Source organism: Ischnura elegans (genome assembly GCF_921293095.1).
Source record: "Ischnura elegans chromosome 13 unlocalized genomic scaffold, ioIscEleg1.1 SUPER_13_unloc_1, whole genome shotgun sequence".
Lineage (NCBI taxonomy): Eukaryota > Metazoa > Arthropoda > Insecta > Odonata > Coenagrionidae > Ischnura > Ischnura elegans.
Window position 1 is genome coordinate 6464548 of NW_025791657.1, and position 19649 is coordinate 6484196.

Consider the following 19649-nt stretch of genomic DNA (forward strand, 5'->3'; position numbering starts at 1 on the left):
AGTATATTATTTAATGCTTCCATAGCCCAAATAAAGTGCGTAAGCGCTAGGTACTATATAGTAGTCTATAGTATACTATCTAGCTATAGCTGGAAGATATTAAATTTTTCTTACAATCAGCTCATTAACTGCACCCCTTCCCTACAGAAATGCAATGTAATTTTTTGAAAGAAGATAGGTATGTTAGTATGTAACATGTAAGTGTAGATGTTTGGTGAGTGAAGGAGATCTAAGGAAAGGTAGTGCCATGGAAGAATCCTTCTTCCATGGTAGTGCTACCCTTGCCTTACCCTCCCTGGAATGTAGAGCATGGGTTGATGGAGGGTTAACTACACACCATGGAGAGTACTAGCCTTCATTTACCCTATGTCTACCCACCATGGAGGAGTTCATTTTTATTACAGTGGAAGTTGTGGGCAAAACGTTTTGCCTGAAATTGGTAAATACATTGGAATTAGAATAAACCATTGCAAATTATTTTATTGACTGCTAACTACTTTCTAAAACCCTATTTGATATTTCAACCTTCATTTCTTATGCAATCATTTAGAAGTAATATTTATTTTTACCTCGCATATTCATTTTTTACTATCTTACCAAGCTTGCTTAAATGCTTAAAGTTTGCATCATAAATTGAGACTAATATCATAAGTACTTCTGATATTAGTCTCAATTTATGATGCAGCCCTTTCTAATGCCATTTGGATATCCAAATAACGCAACTCTCCACAAGCCATGATTGTGGGCAGTGGGTACCTTTGAACCCATGTGAAATTCATCTATGAAATAACAAATATAAAATTGTTTAACCTTTCTTGAAAAAAAATTAATGGGCATTAAAAATTGACCACTCCATAGCCCAGGATTCCTAATTCCATTAAGTATCAATGCCTGATATACATTATAATCATTTCACTGTTACAAATAAATTTAAGAGCAATTGCAGATGACCGAATAAAATATCAGATCTCATGTCACATCAGAATCCAGACCAGTTGACTCACTTGGAATTTTTCCAGAATAGTTCCAGACCAGTTGAAACTCATAGAATATTTCAGCATAGTTACAGAATAGATCCAGACTAGATGCAGACCATCGAAAATTACAGTACAGTTACAGACAGTTGATCCAGATCAGTTACACACCATAGAATATTACAGCACAGTTACAGACCAGAATTCCAGACTAGTTACATACCATTTTCCTTTGCCTCTCTGAAATCCAGACCAGTCCAGTTCTGCTACAGACCAGTTACAGAACAAAATTTAGCCTTTCAGACCAGTTACAGACCAGATCCAGATTAGTTACAGACGAAATATTTTTACCTGGGTGCTATTCATAATCCATGGTAAATTGCACCTTGAATACAGTGCCAGCCACTGTAATCAGACAATTGTGGATGGCCCTAAGACGGAGTTGGGAAGTAGTGTGGGGGTAGGCTACTGATACGTTTCAAAATGTTAGATGCATTTTGGAAACAAGATAATCTGTTTGTCATTTAAATATTCTGCATACTTAGTCTGTTCTGATGGCTTTTGAAACCAATCCGTCCTGAACTATCTAGGCTCTCAAACTAAGACTGGCAGAAAGAGATATTAGCGGATCTTTGAGGGCACATTCAAAGAGAGACTTAGAACCTTTCCCACTCTTCTCATTTGGGGTGTGCATTCACTGAATCCATAATATAAAACTTCGGATCCTAATGCAATGCTTTACGCAACTTTGGATCCGATGAAAGGCAATAACTGCGGATATTTGGACATGAGGCATCCCATCTGACCATCCTTATATAATATAATAGTGACATAAGGTATGTGATCATTAATACCCAATGCCTTTATACTTGAAATAATTTTATAAATAATGCAAGGTGTAGTGGTTACGAATGTTTCTTTAGAATAGAGGTGTTCCCCTCAGACAATATGATGCTCATTAATTGCTGTTAGTGTTCTTGTTTACGCACTGCAAATATTTCTTTTTTAATACATGTTTTCCTAGAAGGTAAGTTCTTATAATATCCCATAATATTACCCATTTATCTCTGTCAATGATTTTTTGTGCGCTTTAATTACCTTTTGACCCTCGTAGTTATTTTCCATTTTTATTTTCCATAATTTTAGCCTTGCATTTCAAGAAAGTATTTGCATTTAATAATAATGATAATTGTCTCAGTTCTACATTGTGTTCATGGCATTTGTAAATTTAATGTTTGGTTACATACTTCTGTGCATGAAAAAGTGCATTGAGATGTTTTCTGGAGTAGATACTTGAGATTCGTATGCAAAATTTTGCTCAATTTCTCTGAGGAGCAGTGTCATTGAATTTGTGAATAAATGTATGGAAACCACCGTAAAAAAGTAACTGACACCTCGTTATGTGTATAGCGTCTAACCGAAAAATCGGTTAAAGTAGCTACCTTGATATCTCTCTAATTGCTGTTATAAATTAGTTCAACGAATCGTAGATTTTATGCCTGACTTCACTTAATTTTAATTTGACATTCTTTTCTAGAGTCCCGAGCTTCTGAACGAGCCTCAGCCTTGTTTGTAGGCCTTGAACCAAAGATTAGAGCATCACATTCAAGGAAAGGAAAAAAGGTGATTGATAAAGACATTAAAAAATGTGATACCATAATTGCTGATAAAATAACGTGCTCAAATCCTAATGATGGACGGTTACATTCGAAATCTGGATATGCATCTAAAATCAGAGGGGATAGAGGAACAATGACTTTTGCAGGGAAGAGAGGTTGTTTTAGTAATGTAAAAACAATAAATTTTTTCAGGAGCACTGAGGATGTGAATAATGGTTCTGAGGCAGCCATACGGGAAAACAAAGTGAAAAGTATTAGCATGACTAAAAATCCTGGGAAGCATGCCAGTTCATCGAAAAAATCTTATCATTGCTTAAACTGCAGAGATTCATTCAATGCCAAATATGATCTCATTAAGCACCGCGAGATTCATTTCGGTTCTGGCAATTTAGATATTGATTCAAATTTGTCAATCGGTAAAGATTCGTACCCCAAAACCTTGGTTTCTAGAAGAGAAACTAATACTTCTTGTCAGCCCATCTCCTCCGAGAGTTTAAATCATCTGATGCGTAAAAGCCAAGGGGTGAGACAAAAAGGAAAAAGGCTTCTTAAGGATACCTTTGGAGGAACAAAGGAGAATAAAAATGTGGGGGAAGTGGGGAGAAGCTTCATTGTAGATGGGAAACCATGCTCAGTTGTTCCACGCACAGCAAAGACGTCTTATTCCTGCAGTGAATGTGAAATTCTTTCTCTGAAAAAAGTAGCCTTGTCTGTCATACTCGTACTCATACGAAGATAAAAACTTATTCTTGCAATGAATGTGATAAGTCCTTCACTCTGTGACGTTACGTCGTAAAATCTGGTTGATTTTTCACGTAAATCCAGACAAGGGAAATACTCCAACCGTCTGTCACATGCTGGATCAGGGAAAGACTCCACAAACAAGAAAAACAGCTCACAAGAAAAAGGTAGCCAAAAACAATTTACGAGTTATTACCGTACGATATCTATTCAAGGTAGAGTATTCAAAAAATCAGAAGTATTACAGAAAACAATGATAGTAATTCATGATCCCAAAAGAAAACATTACCAGCTAAATACCAGCAGAAAATTGCTCTAAATATGCCATGGCTCACAAGACATGTGACTCCCAGCAGGTCACGAGCAGAAAGAGGGCTCTCCTATTCAGGAAAAGCCAGGATTTGAGGGGAGGGATTCTTCCAGGGAGTGGAGGGGTAGGCAGGCGAATTCAACTACGGCGCCACTCTGCATAGAACGGCCGCTCCACAAAATCAGCATTCCCTGGTTTTGAGACAACCGCACAGCACCCAGAATTTTCCCCTCAACTTCTGGGTTGGAGACATCAGAGGAATCAGGGGGATAGTTCATTGGAACACATGGAGGGGAAGGAGATACTGGGGTGAGGTGTTGGAGGGAGAGAGAGTTGTGATAGGACAACGGTAAAACTTCTCACTCCAAGTGCAATACTAAGGCCTTAGCACCGATTTCCCCTTGCTTGCCAAGGAGTAAGTATTCCTCCGCAGTAGTCCTATATAAGTCTTGGATTGCAGGTAGGCTGGGTTCGGTGCTGGGTTCGGTGCTGGCTTCGGTGCTGGCTTCCGGTGCTGGCTTTCGGATGCTGCTTTCCGGAGGCAGCATTTTCCGGAGACAGGATTTTGCGAGACAGGGTTTTGCTACAGGCGTTTTGCGCGAAAATCCTTTGCGCGAAAAACCTTAGCGCGAAAAATCCTTAGCGGGAGAAGTTCTGCGGATAAGTTCGGAGGAAGTACGAGGAAGTTCGTAGAATTTCTGGGGGGGAGGGGTACCAGAAATTTTGGGGGGGGGGGGGGGTAACACTAAAAAATGCCACATCTTCTGTGGGAAAATGACCACAAAAATTGCTTGAACTTGTGGACAAAGACACGTCCACCAAGAACTGATTAATGCCAGGAAAACTTATCGAGGCATCACAGGTTCACTGGTTTTCACTGGATGAACCCCCACTGTTTAACCCCCCATGAATTTTACAAAAAACCATTATTCAGTGGTTAGAATTGAAATGAATATAAAAAAAGTTTATTCATTGAGACAATAGTTTTCAAGAAATATCACTCAAAAATAGTTTTAACAAGAACATACATTTTATCACTCTGTAAATGATAACTTCAAGAGTGATGTTTGCAATTCAACAGAAATCTTGAGTAACATGACATAATTACAAGAGTGAGACAAGAAATAATGCTGAATGATATAGAGTAAATTATTTAGTATTACATAGCAAGAAAATAAAATTAATAATCAATATGTCATAATGTGATGCTTTTTTCGGTGTATAGTGAATCAAAATTACAAGTAATTATCATCAGCGACTAGAAGGAACTGGGAAGATTATTTTTGGTATAACACCAGGATATCTTTACCAAACTCAAATGTTCCTTCTCTCATCAGAGATATTTTGCGGTTTTTAAAACCAAGTAAAGCAATACAATAACCAACCACTTAGTAAATGGGCAAGATTGGGTTGGTGAAGCAGTTGGGTTCATGAGAACCCTGGGTTGTCCCATTAGTTGGGTTCAACCACCTTATCAAAATACAACGATTCACAAAAATGGGTTTTAACTTCTACCCAAAATTCATATTGCAACCCAAGAGAAAGTTAGGGTCGGCCAACAAAATATATACCCCATATTATATAATCATTAAGTACAAGTTTATTCAAAAATACGGTTATTCACTAAATAATTATTAGTTATCAAAATAGCAGCAAAAATATTCAGCATAATATGTGTCTCACTCAAATGCTATACATTGGCATTATTAATTCTCCCTTTAAACCCTCCATGTTTGCGAATATTATCAGTCCAAAATTAATCATCAAATAAAGAATCCTCCAAAATTCAACAAGATTTACATAAACAACAATAGATTGCACTAAATTCCTCGATTTTCCAATAATTATTAACAATTTACAAGGCATATGGTACTCATGTCAGATATTGATCAAGTACTGAGTAAATTTAATCAAGATGTGTATATATATCTCTCAGTATTAATTAAACAAGTCAAAAAAAAAAGAATCATAGGCGATGCTAACAAAATGAGAACTGCATATTGCATCAACAAAAGAAATCACTCAAAATTTCACTCTTCAACTAACAATAGAAATAGCTTGGAGAGCTACATGCTGTTTGCGACAATATGAAAGTTCATACTTGTCGGGCGATGAAGGTCGCAACTCAACGCCAAAGCCACACTAAAACACAGTAGGCAGTCTTAAGATCAGCTGATCGATTCAATCACTCAGCCATCGATGGAATATCGAACACTGCGAAATCACGACACTTATCACTGTCCAGAATTGTGAGAATGTCCATAAAGTCTTGGTGGAGGAAAGGTGACACAAAACACAATTGAATCTTAATAACTGGGGCCACCTCCACAGCTTATCTGGAAACGAGCCATCTCGGGGATTTCCCCTCAAGTTATTCTCCCGTCCTCTCCCACCAAGCACCCATAATTCCTCCACCTTACCCCATCTCACAATCACAGTAGACCAACACTAAATTACATGAGTGAATTAAGCAGATGAGAATAAGCAAGTACAATACAATATTTCAGAACAATTTCAATTACAAGCATAGAAATAGACTTATTATTCATTATTCAAAACAATATTATTAGGAATCAAGAGAAATTCAACACCGAAATCAAGCATCAAATAGTATTTGAGAAAGCAAACATTAGCATTCATTGAGAAAAATAAAAAAAATAAAAAAAAATCAATGATATTTCTCTCCTTTTAATTACTGGAATTAGCAATGCCACCATGATATGCCTTTAAATGAGAAACATGACAAATTTTCTCTTTCCCAGGAGAAACTTCCAGAATAACTGTTACAGGAGAGAGATACTTTTTAAGGACGAAAGGTCCGTTCCACAGAGGTTCCAGTTTTGCCATTTTCTGTTCACCTTTAGAACTGACAGGATGGTTTTTGCAGAGAACTAGATCTCCCACACAGAAAGTGATTTGGGAGTGAGATTTATTATAGGATTCTTTATACCTATTTCTGGCCTTTTTTAAATTAGCAATAACATGATTCAGGAAGACTTGTCTGTCATTATCGCTGAGATCATTCTCGAATAAAGATTTCGGAATGTCCCACTGATTAATTAAAGGATGCTTTAGTTCTCTGCCGAAAATTATTTTGGCAGGAGAATAACCACTGCTCTCATGAGAGGCAGTGTTCAAGGCAAAATTTAAGTCAGCAAGCATAGAGTCCCACATATGGTGAGCATTATTGCACAAAATAGCAAGTGCAGATTTTAGATTTCTATGCAATCTCTCTATCTGATTAGAACAGGGATAGTATGGAGAAAAAAAAATTTGCTTAACCCCTAGTTGCAAACACATCTCCTTAACGGCATGAGATTTAAAAACTTGTGCATTATCAGACACCAAATATTTAGGGAAACCAAATTTCGGGAATACTCTTTGAGTGAGTATTGAAACAACCGAACCAGCCGTAGCCTTACGAACTGGCTCAAGAAAACAGAATTTAGAGAAACCATCAATAAGAGAAAGTACATATTGGTGTCCACCTTTAGTCAAAGGTAAAGGTCCCACAAAGTCAATATAAAGTCTATCCCAAACATCAGAAGGATTGTGCGACGATAGCATGCCAGGAGGTGGAGCATTTCTGGGTTTACAAGTTGGACACAGATGGCATTTTCTGACCATGTCATAAACCTCTCTTTTCATCTCCTTCCACCAAAAGTGTCTGCTAATCTTATCATAAGTTTTAGCCATGCCCAAGTGAGCAGACATACTAGAGCAGTGAAAATATTGAAAAATCATAGGCCTCAAGACCGTAGGCAAAACAGCTCTTCCTCGCTTAATTTTAGAATTCCCATAACATAATAGCTGTCCCTTCAGAAAATAGTTTTTGTCGTTCAAGGAATTATTATTAATCTGATTGAAAATATCCTTTAGAACGAGATCAGTTTGTTGGTGTTTTCGAATGTCGACAAATGACAAAGGCAATTTATGTAACACACAAGAATAAGGAACAGCTGACTCCTTATGAGTGTTAGATTCCACATCTAAATGACTATTTGTAGATGAGGATGGCTCAATGCGAGAAAGACAATCTGCGACAGAATTAGATGATCCTCGAACATGATGCACAGTGAATTTATAAGAGAATAATTTAAGCACCATCCTGCCTAATTTGCCCAACTGCTTAGGATGAGAGAAAAGCCATGTCAAGGCACCATTATCAGTGTACAAGTGAAATGGTTTTACTTGTAAGTAAACACTGAATTTTTGAATTCCAAAATGAATTGCGTGACACTCCAATTCATAAGAAGAAAATTTACGTTCATGTTCCAAGAGTGCCTTACTAGCGAAAGCCACAGGGACAAAATCACCATTTACTTTGTGATTCAGAACGGCACCAACCGCCAAATTACTGGCATCGACAAATAAATGAAATTCCTCGTCAAATCGAGGGAAAGATAATACTGGTGGATTGGTGAGAGCTTTCTTCAACTGGCAGAAAGCCTCATTTTCAACGGCTGTCCATTGAAAAGGAACATTTTTACGTTTCAAGCGATTCAGTGGCATAGAAATTTCAGAATACCTTGGAATAAACTTGCAGTAAAACCCACAAAGTCCAATGAATCTGGCCACTTCCTTCACGTTTCTGGGAACTGGGAATTGTTCAATTGGTCTCACTCTCGCAGGATCAACTTGCAAGGTTCCATTTGTGATGAGATGGCCCAGAAAAGTGAGTGATTCCACACCAAGCTTAACCTCGTCCTCGCACACCGTCAAACCGGCACTGCGTAGTTTGTTGAGGACAGCATTAACATGAAATACATGGTCTTCAGCAGACTTGGAATAGATACACAAGTCATCAATATATGGATAGACACATGAATATTTCAAATCGCCCAATACTTCATTAATGAGACGAGTGAATATTTGAGGAGAATTTACAAAACCAAATGGCAATCTATTATACTGGTACACTCCGAACGGCGTCACAAAAGCAGTTAATTTCTTAGAATTCTCAGATAATGGTATTTGATGAAAGGCAGAATTGAGATCAAGAACAGTGAAATATTTTGCATCAGCAAGATATTGGAATGCATGTTCAACAGAAGGTGTTGGATAACCGTCTGATTTAACAACTTTGTTTAACTTACGGTAATCAACCACTAGTCTTTCAGATCCATCCTTTTTAGGCACTAGAAAAGCTGGCGAACACCAGTTTGAATTGGAAACCTCAATCACTTTCTTATCAAGTAAAGATTGGATGTGTTTCTTCATTAAATTTGCCTTTGGAGGTGACAACGAATAAGGATGGGATCGAATCGGAGTAGAATCTAGCAGTTCAATTTCGTAGGTCATAACAGATGTGACCCCCAATTCTTGAGAAATCACATCAGGAAATTTTGACAATAAGCCCTTCAACTTATCACACAACGTGATTTCAGTGGACGACAGAACATGTGATTCGGACGAGTTACTAACTGGCGCCGATTTAAACGCTTCGCAATTGTCCGTAAAAGAAAAAAGAGAATTCGGGGCAATTTCAAAACTGACGTTCGCCGGACGAATAATCATCTTTGAATTACAAATGAAATCCACACCCAGTAACACGGGAAACGGGATTTTAGCTAGATAAAACACGTGGTTCCAAGAAAACTTGCCTATTTGAACCTTGAGTGAGACAGAGGAATTAATATGAAAAGGCTGCCCCGACACAGTGATTAAATCGACGTCAACATTCTTACGAATAACCTTTCTCCGGGAACATTTCAGAGAAGCAAAGAAATCTTCATCACACAGTGAAACTGAACACCCAGTGTCAATTAAAGCCTGGCATGGCATAGAATGAAGATTAATAGATAATATTGGCAATCGAGTCGAACACTTGTCACGGAAACTCATCAAACTCACGGCAGGCTGAGTAAATCGTCGTCTTTTGCGACACTCGTTCACTTTGTGGCCAGGTTTATGACAGTAAGAACAATTTACAGGAAAAGAAACGGTAAAAAAGAACAGGAAAGAAAAAGGTAGGCTGGGTTCGGTGCTGGGTTCGGTGCTGGCTTCGGTGCTGGCTTCCGGTGCTGGCTTTCGGATGCTGCTTTCCGGAGGCAGCATTTTCCGGAGACAGGATTTTGCGAGACAGGGTTTTGCTACAGGCGTTTTGCGCGAAAATCCTTTGCGCGAAAAACCTTAGCGCGAAAAATCCTTAGCGGGAGAAGTTCTGCGGATAAGTTCGGAGGAAGTTCGAGGAAGTTCGAAGAATTTCTGGGGGGGAGGGGTACCAGAAATTTTGGGGGGGGGGGTAACACTAAAAAATGCCACAACTCAAAGGAGCATCCTTGTTAGTCACATTCGGACTCATACGAAGGAGAAACCATATTCATGCGATGAATGTGAAAATTTAATTTAATTTAATTAAGTGGTACAGTCACGATTTTGTCGGTTGCACCGACAATTGTCGGTAGCGGCGTTTTGTGAATCGAATTTCTATCGGTGCTACCGACGATCGTCGGTATCCGTGTACAGAATTCCGCCCCAGAATATACGTACAATGTTGAAATCCTTGGTTTTCGAGGATTGACATATTTTGTGTGTCAGCACGCCCGGTCCAGGGCCATCAACTTTTATTTCACCCTATTTATTAGTTGAAATTATAATTTGGAATGGTTCTTTTAGCACATAGGTACTGTGTAAGTAAACTCCCTTTGGAGTAAAGTGAATTACAAGTGTTTGAGGAATATGGGATTTTATAATCCTTTTGTGTTCTTATTAATTATGTCTGTACGCATGTTGTTGATCGCTGCGAGCTTGTAATTGCATGTGCTCTTGCAAGAGTGATTTTAATTTTTTAATGTGGAAGTCGATCAGTGTAAGCAATGAAAAAATTAAAATTTTGGCGCACACCAACCCTTGCTAGTGTAGTCCTCGTATCTCCTTGTTTAAAATGACACTGCTTAAATACCTAAACGCTATTATTATGATTAAAAAATAGTCTCATGTCTATGCTTGTTGCAATAGGGTTGTTCACCAATTTTTCTACGGTATTAAATAAAAGTACACACGGAGGGGATACTGGCGGCAATTTCAGCGCTTTTCTATTAAAAAATATAACCCTTAAAAGGCTAAGCGAAAAGTGTGGAATACGAGGGTCGGCTCAAAAGCTCCGAAAGCGTACGATGGTTGCCAAAGGCATGGTGATGGCTGGTATATTACTGGCTATCCAAGATCGGTGCGTGTGCAAGAGGCCTTTCAGTAATCTTCACAAGAATAAATATTGACAACAATGCGCAATTCTATGTTACGATGGAGACGAATCTGAGAGGAACATAATTGATTATTTTACGATATTAGTTCCCTTTAGTCACCATAGTTTTTATAGGCTAGAAATTATCAAAAGCCTTTCAAACTTTAAAAAAAAACGAGCATTGTGTCACAGAGATTGTTGATATAATATGAAATGTATCCCTCGAGAACCATTTCAGAATTTACTAGGGTATAATTCAAATAAAAATGGAAGCCAGCCAAGGCCAAGTAAATGGTTACAAAATTAAGTATTTGATACAAAATATACTCATAAGTACAATTAACATATTTTACAGTGTTATCATAGTTAATATGCATTAACTTTAACCTCGCATGCTTGACTCCTTGAATTTCCAGAGTGCTAAAAATGTCATCATTAAATTTATTTTCTGCGTACTTAGATTTTTTACTTGCTTTGACCACTATTTATTGAAAAAAATGAAAATGATAAGTGAGCTTCAGACACTTAGCTCATATGAGGCACAGTATTAGAATTAGCCCTCACAAAACCACAATCCGAAGGCATTTTTCACCATGGCATCCACAAATTCAAGCACGGCTTGGATAACGGCGTTCATTGAAAGTGTGCAATCAGTGATGTAGGTGTGCGTGACGTTAGAGCCATTCAAGCCTGACTTCCCGGGGAAACTGGCCATTTCAAAAGTGCGCAAATTTCAACGGAGCACAAAAGAAAATTTAATGCACCTATTGCAGAAATGTTTTCACCAATATGAATTGTTAGCCAAAACTCACTATTATCATCTACCTAAATGGGTAATTTCCTATTAAAATTATTGAAAAAGGTGACACCGTATGATCACGATGAAGACAACAAAATAAATAGCCATGATGAAGCCCTGGTCCCCTGGGTGGTAGCCTGAAACGTTACCACTACCACTACCTGAAAGCCATAAAAAATACGGCATTGAAAAAGGCATAGCAAGGTTCATGGTCTCCCCTTGTTAGTTAGGCTTACGCACGAATATTTACAGGCACTCTTACCTATTCGATTCAAAGTTACTTATAACTGAAAAAAGTACATATTCTTACTTCAAAATAAGTTATTTTTTCCTCTCTACGTTGTATTTAATTGTTGTAGTTTTCTTGCCTTATATTTTTCTTGCCTTGTATTTTTCTATGTTAAATCTTGGTACCGATAATGCAAATATAAATATGATATTTATTTTACAATAAAATATCCTGCGACCAATAAATCATGCCTCATGAAGATGTTTTTTTACAATATGAAATCCCAGGACTGATAATTCATAGCTCATTAAGAAAATCAGGTCTCACATTTCAATCAAACTCTGTAGTGTTGTAGTTCATAGGGACCTGTCCACAAATACCCTCCCATGTTAGGTTATATAACCAATGGTTTTAAAAGTGGAATGCAGTTCAATATTTATAAACCTAATATGTTCCCCTAGAAATGGTCTCCTTTCAAATAGCAGTGGTAGTGTGGTGGTTATGGTGTTTGGCTACTATCTGGAGGTCCTGGGTTCCACATTAGCATGCAGCACTTTTTTGATAATTTGTTTCTACTTTTCACTTTACAAAGTTGTAGAAAAGCCTGCTGTTCATCATTATTTCCATGATTTTCACTGAAGAATTTAGTTTTCTGTTTGGAAATCTTTTTCTGCCATATAGCAGCATCAGATTTTATCCTATTTTTTCACACAGATGCCTAGTTTACGTTATTTTGGTTTATTCATTGCCAAAGAAACTTTAATTATTATATGGTATCACATGAACTAAATTACATCCATTTCAGAGTTATCTAATGAAGATAATATTACAATGCAGGCGGAACATAAATCAAAGACCGTTTCAATGTTGAAAAAAATGGAATAATATTTAATTCCCTGAAGTGTTGAAAATATTTTTATTTTGTAAGGAAAAATTTGTGAGGAATTCCAAATTTTGTTGTAATGTGGTTTAAAAAAAAGTTTAAATCGATCCTTTAAAAAAAGTCCTGAATCTCTTTTCATGCATGATTAATATATTGATGATTACTTCCAGCCTACCTTAAGTGAGGACGGGGACCCATTTGAGAGTTCAGCTACTGCCCATGAGTCTGCATTTGGTGAGTATTCTTACGGGTTGCAAATAACTCTATACTTGGAGGCATTGATGTTAATGTGGAGGATGTATATGTTTATGCTTTTATTTAGCCAACTTTTACTATGACTAGAGCAATTATTGAAAATTTGACAGTGTCCCATAAGTCCACAATGGAAGCCATGGATGAGTGCTTTCAAGGGCTATAAATAGCTGTACACAGAAAAGGCTTAGGCTACTTTCAGGTGGCACGGAGCCGTGCTTTCATATAACCTAATGTATGTACGGATGCCTTCAAACGAGTCAAATAACACCGTGTTCTCCGCTGCACCCATTTCTATCCGGCCAGGCACTGCACCATCAACAGCGTTAACTGGTCGTGAAACTCAGACCGCTTTCAGATGAGAAAACTCTGGATTTCCTTTTGCCATGCGGAGAATTAAGTAATGTGAAAAGTTGTCTCTTCTGAAATCGGCCTTATTTTGACTGATTCTGAAGGATGAAGAACCTGAATTAGTCATCCATCCATATTTCCTGTTGTCTTTATTTTAAGTGGTAATTGGATAGGGGAGAAGTTTTATATTTACTTACTTTTTTGTAGTCATCTGAATCGTTTTTAATGGTCTTCCGTCTTCCTTAACAAAATATTTTTGTTTCACTGAAATTTTTGGGTATGTAAATGACCAATGGCTAAGAATTTTTTCTTTATTTTCTCTATTTGGCATTTTTTACAGTTATAGAGTCATATCAAATGAATGAAAAGAATGCTGCCTTTCTTCAACCAAGCTTGGAGACTAGTAATTGAAAGAAAAAAAAATACTCGTAGTAGCCACGCACCTTTTTTTCCATTAATGCCGGTAAAAAGGGGGATGTGCGAATCCTCAAAATTATATACCCAAAAAGCCAGAATGGAGCATTTTGTTTGAGAATTGAGTATGAAAAGTAAATTTAGGGTTGATTGAAAATGTTAGCATGACACTTGGTCAAATGAGGGCAAAAATTGGCTTCGCTTTTGGACCATTTTGAATTCGTGGGAAAATTAGCAAAAATCTTTTAAAGAGGGCATTCCTATTCACCCTTTTGTCCTTGGGATTAGCAATGGTGCTTTGTTAGGTTTTACTAACAACTAGGCATGAAGCTTTCTTGGAGGAGAAAATATGGTTGACATAATATTAAATTTATAGGTCTGCTCCAGAAATGAAATCAGTATGGCTAAGAAACAGCCGAATTCTTGATATCAATCAAATAATTCTACATGCAATCTGCATAATAACCTGAAAGGCGTGTGGTAGGGGGTGTTAGGACTTCCGCTGTTCTTACATAAAAGGGATATGTGCTATGGGAATTAGGACTAGCGTTTATTAAAATCCCTTACGGCTTGGGGGAAAAACGAATTCCCGTATCTACCCGTTCCGCAAAACAACTCTTTTAATTTATCGCTTCTATCGGACCTGGAAATTTAGTGGGGCTCTAATATATTGTCCTCCGTGTCGCTTTTAAAGAAATCCAAACTCAACCGTTCAAGAAAACTAAGCCTAGCACGCAGCCTCCGAGTCTCCAGTGGCTCAGTCCAATTCACATAACATCTGGGTAATGCTTTCTGTACAAAGGTAGCGGTTTTTGACGAACCACACAGCCTTCTTTGGTATTTTTTTTGGTTTGCTGATTTAGTCTTTCTTCGCCGGATCCCATACGCTCGTTGCATTATCGAGGTGCGGTCAGACGAGAGCAAAATAGCACCTTTCTTTTACTTTCTCATCTGAAAATCTTCCCACAATACGCTTGGCAAATCATAATTTCTTCAGGGCTATGCCACAAATATTTCTTATGTGGGTTCCCCACAATAGCTTGAAGGTTATCGTTACTCGCACGTACTCCACTTTGTATGTTGCCTCTATGTTAATACCATCCACTGCATAAACATGGTTACAGATGCACGAATTCAGCAAGAAATGTACCGTCATGTATTTTCTCAGATTAAGTTCAAGTCCCCTCTCTTGGCTCCACAAATGAACGTTGTTTCAGTCCAATGATAGAATATCATAGTCAGAGTGATCACTAATTTCGCTATAGACGACATGGACGTCATCAAATAAACGTGTTATACTGCTAAGGCGGGAGCAGAGTTCATCAATGTATATAATGAACAGCAGGGAGGAAAAATCTATTTTTCCCTTTGCCAAAATAATTGCTGAAAGAGAAAGGTCTTTATACGCTGGTGCAAAAAAAGAAATAAGAGATAAATTCGGAGAGAAATTTTACCATGCAAAAGCAGAGCAGGGAAGTCATCTCGCTTTAGTTCCCAGAAGAATTGACGATAATGCCATACTGACCCAAAGAAATAAATTAGTCCTTATTCTTTCTAAAATACATCATGACTATGCCATTGAGGCTGAAAGGGATAGCCAAAATAAATCTGATATGCTTACATCCTACAGCAACTAAAATTGACGTTGATGTAGTGGACGTCCAATTCTGCGCAGAAACTATACTTCAGGACGTAATACAAGATGGCAGCCTTCGGTCATTTTTTTTACTAATTATTGAAAATTTCTGCTTCCATTGCCCTTGGCATTTTAAAGGTTCATTAAATATCTACTCAAGTTATTAGGAGCGGTTTTCTGCAGAAGAAAGCTTGGGAAATGATTAAACTGCATATAATGAAAAAGAGTGGAAGTGCTACTATTCCAACACAAATAAAGAGCTCAGGCTTGCGTGCCATACTTGGAATATCTGCCCCCAGTGCTGCTCCAAACCATAGCTTATCTCATGACAGTTGGATATATTTCACTCAAGGGAGTTTCTTTTGTCTGTTTGTTCATTGCTTTTATCTTTAAATTTTTAATTATCTCTATGAAAACTAATCCAGGAAAATTCAATATAATTTTTCTAGATACTCATATATAGTACCACAAAATTTATTGTGATTGCCATTGTTAGGAACCTTTTCAATTTAGAAAATATTCACCAATCATTAAATATTCGATTTAAAAGAAAGATATTTTCCCTTTTTATAGGACCAATTCTGAAAGGAGTCTAATTTTATTCTTTTCCTGCAATTGGAAGTTATATGTGTGATACGTATGTGTGTGCTTGATTATTTGTATGCGTAGCATTTTAACCCATGATTTCGTCTTTTTTGTTCTACCACACCCTGTTGCCCTCGTCATTTTTATGCTATGTGTTCTTTTCCCCTCCATTCATTTTCATCGAGTCTCTAAGTTCAAGTCCAACTTGGGCAGCAATTGTACCACCTGTTAGTATATTTTTCCATCCATTCAATGGATTTTAAATAGAAGATGTTGTAGCCTTAAATTTCATGTTTGACGGTGTAAGTTGCTATTTGAAATTTTCTTTTAGGGGTCCCGGCTGCCGAAGAAATGCCCGAGCAAACAATATCAACTTCATATCTGCTTGCAGAAGGAAATCTAAGGAATCATTCAATTGATGAATGCATTGGTCCCCCAGCTTTGGTGACACAAATTGATTCCAAGGCTGGAACATCCCATGAAGAGATAGAGAAAAATCTGATAGATGAAGACTTGGGAAAATGTGGTGCTTCTGACTCTGATAAGATATCAAGTAGCTCAATTCCTGGTGACAGACAATGTAATACCAAACACATTGAATCACTTAAAAGCAGCAGAGGTGGAGCCGCAATGGCTGTTGTTGGGGAGAAAAGTGGTTGTGTTGCTCCAAATACCTCGCATAACCTTAGGTTTATCAGAATAAGTAGAAATGACATAAGTGGCTGTGGGACCATCATGGGAGGCAACAACGAGGTACTTAATTGCTTGATCGAAAATCCATGGAATAGTTGCAGTTCAAACGAAGATTCATTTAATTGTTTTTACGGCAGAGATGTGCTCAACCACAAAAAGGAGCTTATGAAACACATGAAAGTTCATTTTGTTGCTCGTAATTTTGATGCTGCAGCAGAATCATCTATCGTAGATGTGTCTCTGGAAGCACTTCCATCAAGCGGACACAGCAGTTCTTGCGAGCCTACCATCTCAAAGGCTTTAAGTGGGCTGGATAGGAAAAGACTAGATTCTATGCCAAAAGATAATGTGCTCGTCAAGGAAACCAGTGGAGGAAAAGGGGACGAGACAAATACAAGACGATTGACGAGAAGTTTCACTCTGGAAGAGAAATCAACTGCACAAAGTTTATCTTCAAAGTCATCTAGCATTAGAAATCTACGCAATCTCGTGGGTCCGAGAATGGAAGAGAGACTGTATTCTTGCAGCGAGTGCACTGAGTCCTTCACGCAGAAAAGGGACCTCACCGTACACAAACTTACACACACAGGAGGGAAAAGGTATTATTGTAGCACTTGCTGCAAGCCTTTCACACAAAGAGGTCATCTCGGCAGTCACATGCTGACACACGCAGTTGAAACGCCTTTTATGTGTAAGGTGTGCAGTAAGTCCTTCTCTGGGAAAAAAAATCTCTACGCACACGTACGTAGACACACAGGAGAAAGGCCTTATTCATGCAACGAGTGTGAAAAGTCTTTCATGTGGAAGAGCGACTTAGTTAGACATGTATATACGCACACGGGAGAGAAAACTTTTCCATGCAGAATCTGCAAGAAATCTTTCACTCGGAAGGGTAATCTCAAAAGACACTCGCGAACACACACGGGAGAGAAGCCTTTTTCATGCAACGTGTGTGAAAAGTCTTTCTCGGACAAGAGTAGTTTAGTTAAACATGTGCGCACGCACACGGGAGAGAAAATGTTTTCTTGCAATGAGTGTGAAAAGTCTTTCTCGGATAAGAGTAACTTAGTTAGACATGTTCGTGCGCACACGGGGTATAAACCGTATTCTTGTAGCAATTGCGGCAAGTGTTTTACTCAGAGTGGTCATCTCAAGAGTCACATGCAACAACACTCGGGAGAGGAGCCTTATATCTGCAACGTGTGCAGCAAGTCCTTCGCTAGGAAAAGTCACCTCACCTCACACATTCGAACACACACGTGAGAGAAACTTTATTCTTGTAGCATTTGCTGCAAGCATTTCACAAAGAGATGTTCTCTCGAAGATCACATGCGTTTGCATACAACAGAGAGAAGCCCTAAATCATGTCACGTGTGTGAAAAGTCTTTCTCGAATAAGAACCACTTAGTGACACATTTTCGTATACACTCGAGAGAGAAGCCTTAGTCGTGCATAATGTGCTATAATTCTTTTTACAGAAGAAGCTATGTGGTGAGACACATGGAAACGCACGCAGAAGAGAGATCTTTTTCACGCAGAATCCACAAAAATAATCTTTCACTCAGAGTCGTTCATTTAAGAGTCACATGCAAAACAAAACGTAGTAGAAACCTTACTCTTGCGGCGAATTTAAATTTCCATCTCGACAAAGCCTCTTAGTATAGACATGTGTACAAAAAAACCGAGAGATGCTTTATTTCTGCAACATCCGCAGCAAGTCTGTCACGCCATGATGCGACCTAGTAACCCATTCGTATACGCACTGAAGATAAACGTTATCAATGTAACATTTGTTAGAAGTTTTTTACAGTGAGTGGGTACCTTGACAGAAATATATACATGCTCACACGTGTGAGCAGCCTTGTTTACGCATAGTCCGCATCAAGTCCATCACTACAAGGAGCGGCCCTGACTACCACGTGTGTATACGTACAATTGTGATGTATTATTATTATTGCGTATTTTGCACCGAGTCTTTCACTGTTATTTCTAATCTCAACTTGCCCATGCGTTCAAAAGTGAGATACTCTATTCATGTTGTGTGCTTTCACTCAGAAAAGTCACCTTTGCGTATGCAACATTTTCTCGCGTTCAGGTCAATTCATATAATTCTTACAAATGTCCTAACTAAACCTCATGCAAAGCTGCACTGAGGAGTAAAATATTAAATTCTAGCCAGCTCAACGGGAAATAAATTATGGTATTGTCCAGACGGGATGATGAGCCCCCTACATGTTTCTATGAAATACGTGCCAAGTAATGTGTTTTTGGATTTTCGTAATGAGTATTGAAAGAGAGTAGTTGCAGAAAAGGGCACGCCAAGGCGATCCGATTAGGATGAAGCAGCCTACACTACACATTTTTGATTAAAGACGTCCACAGTATTCACTCCAATGTTTCTGGCTTTAAGTCCAGTCATAATTGTCATCTTCTAATTGGTTCAGAATTTTCTTAGAATTAATCATGTGTTTCTTGAATATTCCTTGTTAAAATAATTATTCTTGTGTCCACATTTTGTAAATAATGTGACATTAGTGCACAATAAAACGCTTATGGCCGAGTTTGTTAATTTAATGAATTCAGCATGTCATTTATATTCATTGTTAAAATATATGCAATTTTATTCCTATTTCTCTATTTTCATTTGCGGTTGACGGATTCGTCACAATTTGTCGGAATGCACTGTTAATAGGACAGCAAGGATAATCGTGGGCCATTAACCTTAGAACGGTGAAGTTGCGAGAAAAGGCAGTAATGGAGGTGGAAGATGTACAAACATTGGCAGAGTGAATGGGGATGTTATCGGAGGGTGGGAGAGTAAGCAGAGGATGGGGAGTGGATGCTAGGTGGCGCTGAGCGCACTTGCAGGGGTTGGTAATGACAAAAGGAATCAGAGGACTCGTCGGACGCAACCAAAAGTAGTACTACGGAGTTTGTGAGCAAGAGATTCATTTGTGTACAAACTTTGGCCGCAATC

General features: G+C 38.2%; 1 protein-coding gene across 1 annotated transcript in view; it reads left to right on the forward strand.

Moving 5' to 3' along the window:
- Positions 1-19250, forward strand: part of LOC124172382 (zinc finger protein 271-like) — a 39577-nt gene extending 20327 nt beyond the window's left edge. Inside the window, exons 6-8 of the mRNA XM_046551831.1 lie at positions 2512-2597; positions 12912-12975; positions 16311-19250. Of these exons, the coding sequence (XP_046407787.1) occupies positions 2512-2597; positions 12912-12975; positions 16311-17935 (1775 nt within the window). The 3' untranslated portion in view covers positions 17936-19250. The remainder of the gene's footprint in view (positions 1-2511; positions 2598-12911; positions 12976-16310) is intronic.
- Positions 19251-19649: the final 399 nt, after the last annotated feature.